The 17,079-nt window shown below is 42.0% G+C and overlaps 1 protein-coding gene across 1 annotated transcript in view; it reads left to right on the forward strand.

The window, feature by feature from the left end:
• pik3c2a (phosphatidylinositol-4-phosphate 3-kinase, catalytic subunit type 2 alpha) overlaps window positions 1-17,079 on the forward strand; it is a 56,435-nt gene that overhangs the window by 11,705 nt on the left and 27,651 nt on the right. Inside the window, exons 3-4 of the mRNA XM_037766714.1 lie at window positions 9,186-9,283; window positions 11,390-11,550. Of these exons, the coding sequence (XP_037622642.1) occupies window positions 9,186-9,283; window positions 11,390-11,550 (259 nt within the window). The remainder of the gene's footprint in view (window positions 1-9,185; window positions 9,284-11,389; window positions 11,551-17,079) is intronic.

Raw genomic sequence — 17,079 nt, forward strand, 5'->3', positions numbered from 1 at the left:
ACTTGTGGTGCATTAACACATCATCCTGTTAAAGAATCCAGAAATATAACATTGTGAGTGAGTTCCCAAAGAGCATCACATTCATGAGATGAGCTGTGTAAGAAAATCAACCCCAGATGGCATACAAAAAGCAATCATGGATATTAGGATAATATAAATCTGACAGGTTGACAGGAAGATTAAAATTGTGCTGTTAGAAGCCAAGTCTTGTTGGACTGTCATTATACTTAATTATTTCAATAGCTGACTGTAGAGTAATTACTTTATAACATCGATTAGTGTCAGTGATGACCGTTAACACCCGCCTTTGTTTTTTTACAACAGATACAAATAACTTTGCTCTAATTGTAAGCTGTAAGCTTGTAAGCTCCCCGACAAAAGACCCAGATCAGAGGCAAATCGGTGTTTGCTCTGGAGACGCGAGACAAGATGCATCTCAGACACATCCTAGATATCTAGCAGGCTGAATATCTGGACCTGTCGGGGAGCTACAGCCAATGAGAGCGCAAGACATGAGTTGAGGGGAAACCTGGGGGAGGGGTCGCCTGTAACAGTTTGGAACTTTACTGTACATGTTGCAGTACTTGAGGCGGTGGGTACGTTATGCAATCGGTGTGAGCCCAACCCCAGTGTAACACCGGTAACACTGACGACTGCGACAAGCCTAATCAGTATCGGTGCATCCCTAGTCTGTTGGAGACCAGACATACTCATCTGGGATTCCTCCCGGTGAAAGATCTTGTAGTGTGTGACTCCCTGTCGCCGGTCAGTCATGTAGTGTGAAAACCACAAGGACTTCAAAACTCCCGATTACAAGACAGCAAGTCATGTAGTGTGAACTTGGCTTCAGAGACACTGGTGTTGAGTTACAGAACAGATCCAAACATCAGACACCTCTTAACCCGTACTTCAAAAGCTTCATGAAATACTCCATGGCCTCGCTGTCCATTCTGAAATACTGCTTTGAGTCATATTGGGGTTGCAAGTGTAAACTGATACGTTTACATTACATCTGCACTAGCAGAACTGGAAAGAAAACATTTTCATTTGAGTCTAGTTGAGGAAACAAACACTGCTTGGTTTCTGGCCGCAACGTTGACAAATGAGGAGAAATTGATTCTGGATACAATTTTGTTCCGAGTTTCATATAATGTCACATGTTAATGAGGTCAGACTTACCGACTTACCATCCATAGCCAAATCTGGCTTAGCATGTGGTCCAGCAGAAGTCTTTGAGGAGTTGTGTGCATTAAAATGAACCAATTTTTTCTATCTACCCAAACTTAACCTGGCATTGCCCTCGGCATGATCGTAATGTTTTTGCCCTGTTGTTTCACTACTAATTATGTGTCCAAAGAAGTTTTTTTTTCAATACCGTTATTTCCAAGATGAGTGTTCGGATGGCAGTAAGTCAGCCTGAAGTTGCCAGGCCTTGTTGTGGTTGGCAGGATTGTAGTGTAAGATGTGGTAGAGTGGGCAGAGGGGTGTAAAATGGAACAACTGAGCTTGAACTTGGAGACTTAGTCAGAACTGGGCTATCTGCTCAGTGGAGTCACACCATCTCTCTCGATGGCTCATTCTGTTTCTCTTCTTTTAGGTTATATCCACACTAATGCGTTTTAACGATCTCCGTCCAGACAAGCGTTTTAGGGCAGTTTCAAAATCAATCTCCGTCCATACTACAACTCCTGAAAACGCATATCACATGACCATTCACGTACACTGGGCATGCACGTCCTGGTGTAAACAGGTAGCAGCAAGGCTGGTTGTTCAGTTGCAGAAAATACTACGAAAGAAGTACAGCAATGGCGAAAAGTAAAACCCGGGACTCTTTGCTTGGACCGACGACGAGGTGGAGCTGTTACTGAAAGTAACACACGAGTGTAAGGCGTTCAGCGCGGCGGAAAACACAACAGATGTCGTTTGTTTTCTTCCGGAAAAGGTTCACGTGATAGGGGCGTGACGAATCAGGGAAGGACACGTCATGGCTGATAAGACCCAATCAAGAAGGGAACGTGGGTGTCTGAGTCATCGTATTTAAAGGTCTCAGTTTCTGCCCGTCCTGACTAAAATGCTACCCTGGAGTTTTAAAACTGAAACTGGGTCAGCAGCGTTTTCAAACGTCTCCGTATTAGGTGCTCGAAAACGCGGAAGTAGTGTGGGCGCAAGGCCTAAACGTAGCAAAAGTTATGCATTTAGTGTGGATGTAGCCTTAGTCTTTGTTGCCTATTTGTCTATCATTCCTTTTGTCTCTTACTTTCTTTCAGTTTCACTCCTTTCTTTCTATTTCTGTATCTACTATCTCTTCCTCCGTCTCTCAATTAGTTTCTTCACCTCTATCACTTCACCGGTGTCTGTCTACCTTTCTTCTGCCCTCCATCAGTCTCCCTCCTTCCATTCACTGGCTGCCCGTGGTGCCTGGCTACTGTTCCCTGCTTTTGCCTTTAGATATAAAGTTGTAGGTTAGCGATAATCAGCAGTCAAACAAATAGCTCTATCTGCAGTTCAGCCGTCACGCTTCACAGCACCAATGCCTGCTCAGACCTGGCTCTTACTGTTTGCAAAGCAACTCTGGAAGTTAATGCGTCATTTACCACACGTTGCCATGTCTGGGTTCATAATACTTATCTTCACAATTGTTTCAAGAAGTGTAGCTCCACTTGATTCAGTGTTACTTGTGTTTTGGTTCGTGCAGTAGATCTTCAAATCCAGAGAAGAAATGGTAAGGATTTTAGTTAGATGTGACTGAATCCAGCCACAAAGTATGTAACTATGCAAAGAGACGGAAAATGTGATGCACATTTTTTTGTTTGACTATCTGGCTAGTACCCGTTTTTCAGTAACATAATACTCTTGATGCACATTATGACTGCGGTTAATGGAGATTATGATTATGTAAGGAGCCAGATAAACCTGTCGACTAGATAAAATTGTGAGTAGTAGTGTTAAAACACACCCTGAAGTATTTCGCTTGCCCTTTCCTTGCAGATTGAGTGAGCATGTCAGAGCCTGTTTGTTCTCGCACTGTTCTTTCAAAATGACCTGCGGGGCTGATTTTTGTCTGAAATGGCCCTTTTTTTATCTGAACATGTTGTTGTGCTTCAAGATCACAGTGTGTATGTGTGAAACTGAAACATACAGTATGCCAGCATGCACCGATGCACAGTCAGATCTGTCCTTCCCACGCAGATTTAAAGACCTCCAGCAGCTCTTTTACATCTCTCACACCTCCATACCATCCCACTCCAGAGTCTGCCCCATTTTCTTTTATGATCATCTAATTACACCTTGAAGCACGAGTATGAGAATTTTGTTCCACCAGACAGATTGCAGGGTTAGAAGATGTTGCAGTGCAGGGACGTGGCACGGATCCCAGTTAACTGTGTGACTCACTGGGCAAACGGCTCCGTGTCTCCTAACCTTTGACCTTGTTTACTGGCAGAAAACAGGAGACGCATTGTGGAAGATGGAGTGAGGAAGCAGGTAGAAACCAGACGCTAATGCACATGATAAAAACGTTGCTAACAAGTGTTTAAGGAATAAGTTGTTTTACGCAATGTTTCACAGATTTGGGAAATTTCCTCCAATCACAAAATGTCCCAAGAACCAGACTTTTTTTTCAGCCAGGGATTTCAGTTGATCACAGGAAGTGCAAGTTTGGTAGCCATCAGTCATTTCCTGATCGAAAGAAGAAGTTGATTTGTGTTTTCTGAGCAGCTGGTTCCTCTGATGTAAACCACGGAGCATCTCACAGACACTAAATCTCAGCGATGAAGCCGTATTCAAACAGAAGTGTTCAGAAAATGTTTTTCACGCACGCGGCCAAAAACATCTTAGCTGAAAGTTATGAGCTGCTGAGTATTCACAACTCATTGAAATCAATCTTCACCTCTTCAGTATGTGCTGGATCAGCATGACGGCATCACTCAGCATTTCCCACATTGTAACATTAAGCCTTGAGCAACTGTAGTGCATCTGGCTTGTACTGTGTTGATACTTGCAGTCATTTGCAGATTGAGTGTCTGATAAATGCCTGAATTTTGACGAGAAAAATATATACAAACTACCGATTTAGGCTACTGTTAAAACATTTTTTGTCAGAAAAAAAATGAAAGATTGAACACTGAAGAAATACAATATTCAGTTAACTAACCACCATATGTTGTTGTACAGCTTCTCGATTTTAAAAACTCGTAGGCTGGTCAGATAGTGACAGTGGCTAGTGAATATTTGAGTGCAGGTTTCATGTGGACAGTCTGGGGTAATGTCCATTAGGCTGGCACAGAGAGGTAAAGGGGTGTCTAATGTCTAGATGTGTAGTGTAACTCAATACTGATGTTGGGCTTGGAATTACCACCAGCCACCAGTCGTGACTGTGGTTGCTGAAGCCTTTCAGTTCTGCCACCGTAGTCAGGCTTCCTGCGTGTCTGTGTCCCATGGGAGACACCACAAAGTTCCCCAAGCTGACCATGTTCTAACTCGTGCGTCTGTTAAACTCCAGGGACAACACAACAGTTTTTTGCTAAAGACCTTTCTGCTATCTTGTTTATCAGCAGCAAGCACACAAGGTCTTTGAGAGACGTAGAGTAGAAACCGGCAGGCCTTGATTCAGATAGTGACAACCTTGATGAACACAAGCTTAACGAATTAGTTAGATTGATAAACAAGAAGTTGGCATCAACATGTCATTGTTTGCTTGCACTATATTTTAAATTAATTCTACTAATTTATTTTAATGGGACCACTAATAATAATAATAAAATATAGAACTGTTGTGAGTACAAAACAAAGTACATAGTAAAATGCTAATCTAGGACTATAAAAATAATGTGAAGTCAACAGAGGCAGAATGCTGCAAAAACATGGTGTTAAACATCCAATACCTTAAAGGTGCCCCGTGGAGTTTTCTTGTAAACAAAGATTCTGTTAAAGGTCAACTTTGCAGATTTTCAACCGGCTTTGTATCGTTGCATTGTGGGTGGTATGTGCAAATGAACGATGTTTGGCTTCCCTCCATGTTGCTGGCGCTTGGAGCTCACCGCTCATTTGCCAGCGAGACCCGGCGGGTGGGCAGGGAGCTCTAAACACGGAGCCACAGCGGCTTGTGTGTATCTTTCAGGTCAAACAAAGTGTTGGAATACATTTCCTTCCACATTAAACGTTATCAAAGATGATTCTTTTTTTTTACATTTTGACACCTGCATCGTTTATATGATGGATGTATGAGGGTGAACTGGATACCACGTTCAAAGGCGGCAAGTTGCTCACTTGGCACATGAAATAGCTCCGTGGGTTTCCTCGCGGTTCTGCATTTTTAAACCCACTGAGCATGCTCAGTAGAGTCCGTCTCCATCCGAGCTGATCTGAGACTTCCTGTTGGCTCCCTGCACACATGAATGGGACAAAATAATTGAATCATACAGCTCTTCTAGACTTACCAAATGTATAGGACCGAATAGATCAAATTCTGCTAATACAAAGCGTCATTTCGGGGAGTTGTGATGATGATTGTGTGCGTGCACTAGGGCTTGGCGATATGGAGAAAACCAAATATCACTATATTTGTGACCATACACCTCGATATCGATATTGCTACGATGTGGATATAATGGCTAAGTAGGTAAATGCAAGCAATAGAACAATCTGGTAAGATCAGAAAGTTACATTACTTTGCTGTAATGCAGCCTTTAAAACCAAGAAAAGACTTATGCAATATTACGATATCCAAAATCTAAGATGATATCTAGTCTCATGTCACGATATCTATATATCGATATATTGCCCAACCCTAATGTGCACCAGAGCAAACAACGGGAACCCGCTCATGACATTGCTCCATACTGCTACTTGTGGGCAAAATCCCACAGGGTACACTGAGTTCTCCCTCTGCGTCTGAAGGCCTAAGTGTTTCTGAACAGCCACACTTGAGGGCAGGACAAAGTGCTCTTACAAGCACTGAAGCATACTGACACCTTTAATCCCCGTTTCCAACGCAACCTGCAGCTGAAGAGCAGATTTCTAAAATGTTGTATATGCATGTAAGAAAAAAAAAATCCTCATTCAGTATGTCTAAAACGTTGTGCAACAGTTCTCTTCAGTCAACCACAAGTTTAAGTTACCCAAGAAAAATAGCATGAATAGTTTTCCGCCTGTGTCATTTAGTAGAAGCAGGAGTCGCATGTTTCATAATTGATTATGTCTCACTCTGGAGCAGAATGTGGCCAGCTAAGTGATGTAGGTCATCCAGGACAAAAACACCTCTTTTCCAGACTTGAATCTTGCCAATATAGACAATGTGTCAGGATGGTTACATCACAGCTCTCAGCAGGTTTGGAAAGTGTGGTAAAATGGACTTTTGATAAGTTCCATGTCTCGTTTGTCTGGAAAAATCCATTAAGGGAATCCATCATGAGAAAGTTGGAAGAATAAAACTGACTTTAGAGCTGAATAGAGTCATCTCTGTATAGTCATCCTCAAACTACTGGTCACATACCACATTTCACTCTGCATGACCAGCCACAATCAGGGTTATAATCTTCCTTTATGTTTGTACAGCGTGTTCCCGGTATTACAGTCAGCACCGTGACACATCACAGTAAAAGTGGAGAAAGGATGAAGGATTAGTCAACGTTTGAATCATATGAAGCCGTTCCCATGACTCCAGGAGATCTTCTTCCGCGTCCAACGAAATCGATAGAGTGAAACAAAGACGGGCCTGTCCCGCTGTGCCGCCTGCTGAGTGTGTTTGTGTGTGTGTGTGTGTGTGTGTGTGTGTGTGTGTGTGTGTGTGTGTGCTGTAGTGTGACCATCAGCTAGAACGGCCTGGTTGGATTATCTGCCCATGTTTGTTTTTGCTGAAGCAATCCTCTCTCCAAACATAAACACCGCTCATGTCTCTTTTTCTCTAATGTTTTCTCTCAGTCTCTCTATCATCCTTACTTTCCCTGTCCCTCTTTGACCCTCTGTTTTGTTTTCTGTCCTTCTCTGTCCGTCCCCGTCTCTCTGTCGCCTCACTCTGTTTATTGATTTCTCTGTTTTGTTTTTGTTCATCTTCAAATCATCTGCGCAAATAGTCATATTGAACCACTAACATTATCGTCTGCAAAACTATTTGAGACGGAACTCGTGTGGGCTGCAGGAACCTGGTCTCCTCTCTCCCTCGCTGGGAGATGCAGGTGGTTTGGTGTCGGAGTCGGCCTCCTTTCCAAGCACCGCATGCTGACTTAGAGATTTCTATCTCCTGGTGTTATGTCAGGTCAGCACTTTGAACAAAACTCTTGGGGCTGCACAGTTATGGTCTAAATGATATCTCGGATTAATCTGCTGGATGTTGTGATCTTGGTAATTAGGTTTGGCGTTCCTTTTTTTCTCATTTTAACATACTATTTGGGGCTTTTTGCCTTCAGTTGACAGGAAACAAGGGAGTGACAGAGAAGGGGGTTTAACGTCTTAACCACTTGGCCACCAGGACACCCAGGGTTGGTTAGTTTATGAAGAGCACGATTGATGGAATGATTACTTAATCAAACTGCAAAATATGAATTGGCATTCATTTTAGTAAGCGATTAATTGTTCAAAAAAATTTGTAAGCAGACAAGCAACATTATTTGATTTTCCAAAGTGAGGAGTTGCTGCTTTTCTTTCTTTAATATAATTGTCATTTGAATATTTTTAGGTTTTGGATTGTTAGTCAGATAAATTGAGAGTCACCTCGGGCTCTGGGAAAGCTGTGATTGGCATTGATATAATACACCAAACAATTAGTCGATTAATCAAGAAAATAATTGACAGAATATTCAACAATGAATATTATTGTTAGCTGCAGCATTAATTTTGTATCACTAACAAAATCCATATGATATTTTTGATGATTCTTAGGGCCTTGTGGTATTTTTAAATTCATTAAATAAAATAATTTGAAGTCCGTCTAAACTGGCTGCGGTGTGATTGCGAAACAAATGAATGTGAGGACAGAAAAGGATCTACAAAATGCACTGGGCCCTTTATGCATTGGATGATCACCAGTGAGAATGTATCTAACCCTCTAAATGTATCGCAAGAGCAACTGATAATCTGAAGCAGTGTGTGTTTTGTTGACCTGACATCACAAGCTGTGGAAAAACAACCTTTAGGAAGTTTTTCTAGTCGTCCCGTTTCATTGTCACTGCACATGAAAATTAAGCTGTACATCCCCCTGAGCTCAAAAAAAACTCTGGGTTCAAAATCTCCCAGAAGCCTTTGAGAGGAGGAATAAACTATCATTATGACATTCCAAACATTTCCTTGACCCCCTTCGCTCCCTTTTTTCTTTCCTGAGTGATGTCAGAGTCCCAGATATCCCAGCCATGACAGAGCACTTTTGCAGACAGCCCAGAGCCCAGAGCCTGGTGCAGGAAGGGGCGGGCCCTTTCACTTCTCATTTCCTGTGCCACAGGAAGCACATTCCTCAGCCGCTGACAGTAAGACAGCAGTAAAAAATAACAGATAACTGCGAGTTCCCGGCAGCAGGCCGGTCTCCAGGAACCTCTTAGAGCGACTCCTATGGGAGTTGTCTCAGGTTATATATGTGTGTGAATGTGTGTGTGTGTGTGTGTGAGAGAGAGAGAGAGAGAGAGACAGGTTTACCACTCTTTCAACTGCGTTCTTAAAATATTTATGAGTAAAAAATAGATTTGAGGAAAATATTTTCCCTGTGTATTGCCACACCTTTTCCGATATATAAGAGAACGCCAGCTTGTTCTCTGGACTGTATAATTGTTATTGTGTGTGCCAGAGAGACTGTTTTATTCTAAATTTATGATTAGAAAACTAAACTTTAATTAAATGTTAAACTAATGCTTTTTCACAATTTAAGAGACAAAGGCCTAAAAGAGCTGGAGACCTCTGTGTGTGTTTCTTTGTGTCAAGCCTTTGACTCTGACGTGTTTATTGACTTTGTAGGATTCATAGCTCTGAGGTGTTTTAATAAAACTGCCCTTGTTGTCCACAGTCAGCCTTTTAAACTGATAAGACTTCATATGTGTTGGACACACTATAAATGACACACAGCCGCTCATTGTCTTTGTGTCCTGCCTGACTCCATCTGGCCTGCTTCTGTTTGACGTATGTAAGCGACGCGTGTTACTCATATGTATTCTTCTAGCTCCCTGACTCTTTGTGTGTGTCTGACTCTTTTGCTCCCGTAGGACAAGGGAAAAGGAAAAGGTCTGGTGAAGAATGCCGCCCTGGAAGAACCGGACGCTCAAAACCTGGAGGTTGTCGCCTTCTGTGAAGACGTAGCAACGTAAGATCCTTCCTGTTGGCATGAATAAATAAACCCCTCCTTTGACACTTCTTGACCTTCTTTGCTTTGTTTGAGTGCTTTGTAACATTAATTGATATTAATAATGACATTTTATAGATGCACAAACTCAGTTTTACACCTGCCAACCTGTGCCACCTATAGGACAGGAAAGTAATAAGTTAATAAGTTTAGATCAGGCCTAATCAACAGGCGACAAGCGGGCCAACTCCGTCCGCTGATCAAGTCAGACCTGCCCGCTGATCGGTTCTCTTAACAATTACAAATAAATAAAATGTAAAATGTGAAGAAGAAAAATCACGTGAGTAAATTTTACCACAATAAATCCTTAATTTTCTCACGCAGTGAAAAACAAATTCATAACCGATAACGCTACAGCGCGAAAAAAGATGACACTGATCGCGCACGGACAGACAGAGCAGCACAGCGCAACAACAAGTTATTCAGACCATCAGGAGGAAAGTGAGAAATATATGCAACTCTATTATACTGTAAGTTATTCCCATGCATGCTGCTCAGAGTAATCTCAGTCTGCGTGCGCATGCAGGGCAGGAGTGAGAGTAAATTAATAGGTTATGGGGATGCTCTGTGTCTCTGTTACTCTGAAACTTTCTGTAGATATACGGTACTATTCTTCAATCAATCAATCAACATTTATTTGTATAGCCCTTTACAATAACCGAAAGGTACCCAAAGTGCTTCACATTAACATGAAAAAATAACCGGAATAAAAAACATAACATATCTTAAAATCATAAAAAGGTACATAAAAAGCACAGGGAAAATGTCACAGCGCTACTAGGTATTAAAAGCCAATCTAAATAAAACAGTCTTGAGCTTAAATTTAAAAAGTACTAGGTCAGTGACAGTGCGTATTCTTGATGGATTCTTGGATTTTCATAGCACCCTCAATCTAACTGAGCTAGACTAGTGCAGGTGGCTGTTTCCTGACTCGATCCAAGAGGCTAGGTGGTGGAGAAATACAGGACAATTATTTTAAATACATTTTTTTTCTGGAGGAGGACAAGGACATGTTCTTGTTTGTTTGGCTTCGGCAGTGAGTCTAGTTTAGGTTTTACATCGTACAACACTCTTCATTCATCACCCTCATCCATCTGATAACACTGATTAACACCAATCATAACTATTTGGGGTTATGTATGTTAAGTAATAAACCTGAACACCTTTCAGATAACCATGTATCTCTCGTTTTTTTTGTCATAAACCCAAATATTGTACAAATTAGAATTTTGATCTGATGATGATTGATCTGATTCATCCTCTGGGGACGCTGAATGTCAGTACAAAATGTCACGGCGAATCCATTAAATAGTTGTTGAGATATTTTAAGTCTGAACCAAAGTGGTGGACCGACAGACCAACGTTGACGTCCCCAGAGGCATGATGCTACCATGACTAAAAATACTATTTTTTTCCTTGTTTGTATAAATGCATGCTCACATACACATTTTCCTGCATATATACACATAATTGCATGTTTTGCAGCTCCGTTCGTTTCCTGAGCCCGTACAGAGTCTCTGACTCCAGTAGTTAAGTTTGGGTGGAGTGATGATGAAGCTGCGCTCAGGGAATCCACTTCCATTACGATAACGGAGTCAACGCCCGCCGTCGTTCTGCTCGTCGGTCAACTCTCGCTCTACATAGTCAATTACAAGTAACTTAACCTCTCATAATGAAGAAAATGGAATAATTAGAATAATTCCATCGCGTTTTCGTCATTTTTTACCCTCCCAACTACCCAAGCCAACAGTATCACAGAGACGGCATTAGAGGCAGAGTGATGTGGAGGCTACATCGAGTAGAAATGGTAAATTTCAATTGATTTTATATATCAGTTTTATATATAAATACTATTTTCATTCACATTTGCTTTTCCTCCTCTCCTTTTCCCCTCCATCCAGTTTCCTGTTATACTGCCCAGAATGCATCCAATATGCTCATCCAAGCAATCTGATCCATATGGCAGGCTGGCTCTGGCTGCCCCTGACGGGTTTTCTCTGGCCAAGTAGGCCAAAACACTGAAAAAAAGCGTTGACTCTTCTCTGTTGTGTTTTTTTTTTCTACCAGTATGCGCTCCAAATTCCCTCATGGCGACATGTTCACCAACCCCGGCTTCGTCCTGAGCCCCGTCATTACCCAGAGAGACAGCGGAGGGGACAATAGCTGCTCTGTGAAGGTCTCTATTGAAATCTCAGAGTCTCAGCAGCCCGTAACCTTCACCTGTGACGGTAAGCATGCAGTGAATAAAAGTGTCTATCATGTGAGCCATCTTTGAAACAGTTCAGCAGAATAAACAAGAAGCTTATGGCAGATTTTACACTTTTTTTTTTTTCTAGAATAGACATACAGTTAATTGCAAGAATGGCCCAGTGTTAAGAAATACAGCTGATACATCATCACATTGAAGTCAGCCAAAGCCGAAACCTTGTGCCCCCTTTGCCTTTAAGAGCGAGCAGCTCAGATTGCAGATATGAGAGCTCTGAAGGAGGAAACGACATGCACAGCTGCCAAACTCTTTACCCCCTCCCCACCTCATTTTTTTCTTCTTTTTCTTTTCATTTTTTTTCTATCGTGGGAAGTACACTACGTTCCTTTTCCGCACAAATAAAGGTTTGTCCCCTCACCATGGCGTACCCACGTTGAGCAAAAGGGCAGGGGACTTGTTTTTTTTGGGGGTTTTTTCAAGCGCCAACTAAGATCTTTGGTTTCCTTGCCTGGGTGTTTTGGGAGCTGTTATTGGCTAACCCCTCGTTATACTCACACACAACTACAACCACTGTGATTGACATGTCTTTTGGGATTTGAAGCCAAGCACACTGGAGGCTGTCAGCCAGTCCTATGGGCTTTTCTGTTAGGCATATTATCCCAACTGTGTGACCAAGTTCACCGCTGTCTATGTGGGTCCCTGAGGATCAGCATTAAGGCCCAGACACACCAAACCGACATTAGAGAGCTAGCGGCGACAAAGGCCGCCTGTTGCGTCGCCTCACGTCGCCTGGGTCTTGGCCAAAAAGTTGCACTGGGACACACCACAAACACTACAGCCAACGGCCGACTACCTCGTACGTTCTGCGCCTCCGTGAGATGAAATAACTCTCCCTACTGCTCTTTACCAGCAGGTAGCGGTGGTCTGTATTCCTCATTCAAAAACGGAAACCAGAAGACCGAGGACTGCGGATATACAAGCCATTGTTATGATACATACGAGAAACAAATCAGCGTTTGCCGACAATTTTAACACCACTCTCACTCACCACTTAGCTTCATTGCAGATGGACAGTTTCTAGGCCGACAGACGCTCACTGATAGCCCCAAACTGACCGACGGCCAACTGGCAGCTTGGTGTGTCCGCGCCTTTAGGCCACAAAGTGTGTGTGTGTGTGTGTGTGTGTGTGTGTGTGTGTGTGTGTGTTTTTGTTTGTGTGTTGACGTAAGTCCAAGTTTATTGTCTGTATCTATCTAACAACCCCACTGACAATGTTTCCTTGTGTGACAGCCAACCCATATATTTAAACGTAGTCAAGCCCTAAGCACTCTCTAGTGTGCCTACTGTATGTAACAGACTGTCCCACTGACCCATTCACCTCTCTGTATAGCCCAGTTCAACAGCAACAACCTATAGGAAGTGTATTTACTGCTTTCCTCATCCTAATTGAACTTTCCTAGTTTTCCTAGTCTTCCTGCTTCTGCTGAGTTCACCTCCAGTAATCCCGCTGCCCCGGGGGTCACTTCCTAGATGCGTTTCCTTCTTTCCTAGTATGATGTCTAGTTGGTTGTTTCCTGTTTGACTTCCTATGTTGTCAGCAGCGTGTTGTTGACCCACATTGTTGGTGTTTGGATTGCTCTGGTTGGTCATTGCTGGAATCTGCTCTCTGGAAACAAAAGGCCTCAGTTCTACTCAAAGCTTTGATAGAAGGATAGAGAGAGAGAGAGATAGAGGACAGGAAGGGTACATTCTTCATTTCTTTCTGTCTGTCTCTCTCGCTTGTTCTCTTGCCTTATTTCTGTTGCTTCTTTCCATTTTACTTTTGCTGTCAAACACTTCCCATCGCCTGTTTCTCTTTTTTTTTTCTCAATTTGTCTCCCCTCCCGTCTCTTGCATTACAACATTCTCCTCCACCCTTGTTTCCTTGCTGCATCTCCTCGTCCCTCTTTCTCTCCTCTCACTCTTCATTTTGCACTGTTGTCCTAAGTCTCTTGATCCTGTCATCACTTCAGAGACTATACAGATTAACATGAGATACAAGACATTTATCACTTTCCTCTCTTTCCTTGTCAGTTTTTCTCTCTTGCCTCTCTCTGCTGTCATCTTCTGTCTTTTTTTTTCTCGCCATTTCTCCCACACACTTTCTCTCCTCCCTCTATCTTCTCATAAGCTTACCATCTCACTCTTCTGTTTCTTTCTAACTTTAATCTGCTATGGATATCTGATGCTAAATTGTGCAACGTTTACTCAATATTGCAAAACGTTATTCTATTTACTTGTGGGTGATTATCTTGTGTAATTATGTGAAAAGTTAAAAAAGCTGTTGAGTAAAGAATGATGTAGTTTAACAAGATTGGTTTAATGACTAGTTGAAATACATTGCCCAACAGTTCAAAAAGGAGATTAGGTTCAAACATCTGTTGTTACTGCTGGTGTCATTCTGTAGTTGCATCTTTGCCTTTAATCTTTATGATTATCTGTATCGTTTAAGACAGGGTTTAGACACGATTCTTCCAGGGCCTGGCTGTGAACTACTTGGATTCTGGGGATTCCTAACATACTGTGGCTGTAGAGGGGAGATGGAAGGAGTGAGAGAGGGGAAAAAGACAGAAATGCATAAAAAGAAGTACAAAAAAAGAGAGAGAATGCAGAGAGGAGGAGGAGGAGGAAGGGAGAGTAGAGAAATGCAGAGGGAGAAAAAGTGGTAAAGGTGCAGAGAAAAATTAAAACGAGATAGATTAAGACATTGTAAAATTGATGACAGAGGAAAGAAATGCTGGGTGTTGTTTGGCTCGGGTTACCGTCTGCGGCTTAGAGGATATCGGAGAGGAGGGAACACCATCATGTTCCTCATTTCAGACGTAAAGGAAAGAACTTCACTTTTTTTTTTCTTTCATTGGTGAAGTAACGTGACAAAATACAATATACATTGACATGTACATAGAAGACAGACATAATGGACAGACATACAGGCGATAACAGAGCAGTTATGATGATGTATGTGATGATATAAGAGTCTGGGAGTAGAGATTAGATCGGATCATGCAGGGTATGTGTGGGTATGTGTTGGGATGTTTGCATGAGAGGCAGTGATATGGATCCGTGTTTAGGGATACTGGACACGTTGGTATGTGGGGTAAGGAGTAAGTTGTGTGGCGGAGAGAAAGAAGACAAAGTAGTGATGTTATAGTCATAATAAATATATGATGTCACTGACAAGAACTTCACTGACTAATTGTTTTAGTTTTAGCTAGGTGTACCTAATAAACTGGCAACTGAGTCTAAATTAAAGTGAAGATTTTCAAAAGTTACAACAGCCAATCTACCGTGATACAACTTAAAGGAATGATGCATCTTGTTACAGTTTGTTTCAAGATGTTCTTATGTTATTATGTCAAGGACAACATGCTGAGTTCATGTGACGTGCCGCGACATGCTGGAGATTTCAGCTGTAGGTGAGAGTTCAGCAGTAAAAAGATAAGTTCTTTACATCATGGAGTCTCTGAAGCTATTACACTACGCCTTAATCATGACTTTGTATGCATTTCAGCCTTAAACTCTTACACTTTCTACTACACCGTTCTACTTTAACATTGTACTTTTGCTTCTAATTATTGTTTTCCTTTTGCCTCTTTGTCTCTTTTTGTCTCTGAATCTGTCTGACAGTTGGACTTGTTACAGAAGCTGTTTGCTCTGAGTCATGCAGGAATTAGATCATTCCTCTTTTACATCTGAAACATGTTGGTCCTGTGGATTTAACAAGAGCTTTATTCTGCTATGTCGCCAGCACCTCCCATTGTGGATCCTACACGACACTGACTGGACCTGAAATGTGCTCCATAAGTTACTTATTACACTAGTTATTGTGGTATATTTATTTAACATCCCACTTTACTCCCTAGTCCTTAGACATGGCATCCTCTCATGAGTGTGTGTTTGTGTCAAATTGCCCATCAATATTTTTGCGTGTGCCTATATGTGACCCCGCCAACACCGTTCCCCAACCATGTGTGAAATGGTAAACGGCATGCGACGGAGGAATTTTTCTCCTCTTTTTTAAGTGGTGCCTTCAAAAATGCCCTGCTGGGAATTCCCTCACCACCTCAGAGCGCTCACAAAATGAGGCGTAGCCTGTCTTAATTGCTTTGCTACAAAACACTGCAGCACATGTATAACCCCGGCGACCACGGCCGCGGCCGAACAGGCATACAGGACAGTGAGGCCAAAGCTACTGGTGTAAAGCGGTAAGAAAAGACGCACCATTCCTCTGAAGGGTGGAGATCTGTTATTGCCGTAGCCAGGGGTGGTCTCCCTCCCTGTGTGTCTGTTAAGTAACCTGAGTGTGTGTGTGTGTGCTTAGTCCAAAGCTGAGATGTGTCTGTGTATAAAGAGTCTGTCTTTGTATCTGTCTGTCAGTGTTTATGTATATCGCCAAGGTTAAGAGTGTGCTAAAACCTCCTTAGAGGAAGCTAAACATCAGAATAATCTTCCGTGTATCAGGTTACGCTCTCCACCCAGTCTTCCCCTTGCCAGACACATCAGATATCAGAGCATACACAAACAACTAGAGCTGACCCCAAATCCCCCCCATTTCATATCGTTCCACAACACAGCGCCGTAATTCCTTTGATTCGAGAACAGGTTTCGCCGGTCAAAACATGGCAGGAAGGTTTGCGGTTAGAGAGGAATTCTGATAGATGTGAAATCCAGAGTTCAGTTCCCACAGCAGCAAACAGATTTCTGCTCTGAATAAGTCTCACTCTTAAATTGTATGATATTGTAGTTTGACATGATCGGCACTTGTAAACCGCAACACACATCAGACGTCGCAATGGTTTTAAGACAAAAAATAATTTAATTTTGATTTTCGTAAATAACTGTATTTATTATAATATAAATAAACATTTGGTCCCTGATAATGTTGGCTTAAAAATGTTTAGTAATTTTCACTACAATGAGAGTTACAGGGGTGAAAAGTGTATTACTTTATTTATTTGTAAATTTGTTGTTTCAATGCAGAAATGGGGAAGGGCGCCCACCAGCATTTTTTATTTATTTTATTTTATTTTATTTTATTTTATTTTATTTTATTTATTTATTTATTTATTTATTAAGAGGGCGACCAGTGCCCCCAAGAAGATGGCGCCCTATGCGACCCCCTATATGGCCTATGCCCTAAGTCGGCCCTGGATCCCACTGATAAAATGTGTGCCTGTGTGGGATACGTTGTTTGGGGTGCTCCAAATTCCTCAGTTCCTACTTGAAACATCACAAAGCCACTTTTTGTTGATACCTTGTATTGTGTTCCAACTTTAGTTTCCTGTAATTGACATATAATCTTGTTTTTTTAAAAGCATTTTACCTCATTCTCATAACGGCTTCTCTCTTTTTTTGCTCTCCTCCATCATTTCCTCTCCTTCCGTCTCTTTATTCTCTCTTTTCACCAACCACTGCTCCCTCCCTTCTCCTCTGGCTTTTCCTTTCCACTGCCCCTCCCTCACATCGATCCCATGTGGTTCTCTTCTCCTCCATCAATATCCACGATCACCCC

This window comes from Sebastes umbrosus, chromosome 4, assembly GCF_015220745.1.
Source record: "Sebastes umbrosus isolate fSebUmb1 chromosome 4, fSebUmb1.pri, whole genome shotgun sequence".
In the NCBI taxonomy this organism is placed as follows: domain Eukaryota; kingdom Metazoa; phylum Chordata; class Actinopteri; order Perciformes; family Sebastidae; genus Sebastes; species Sebastes umbrosus.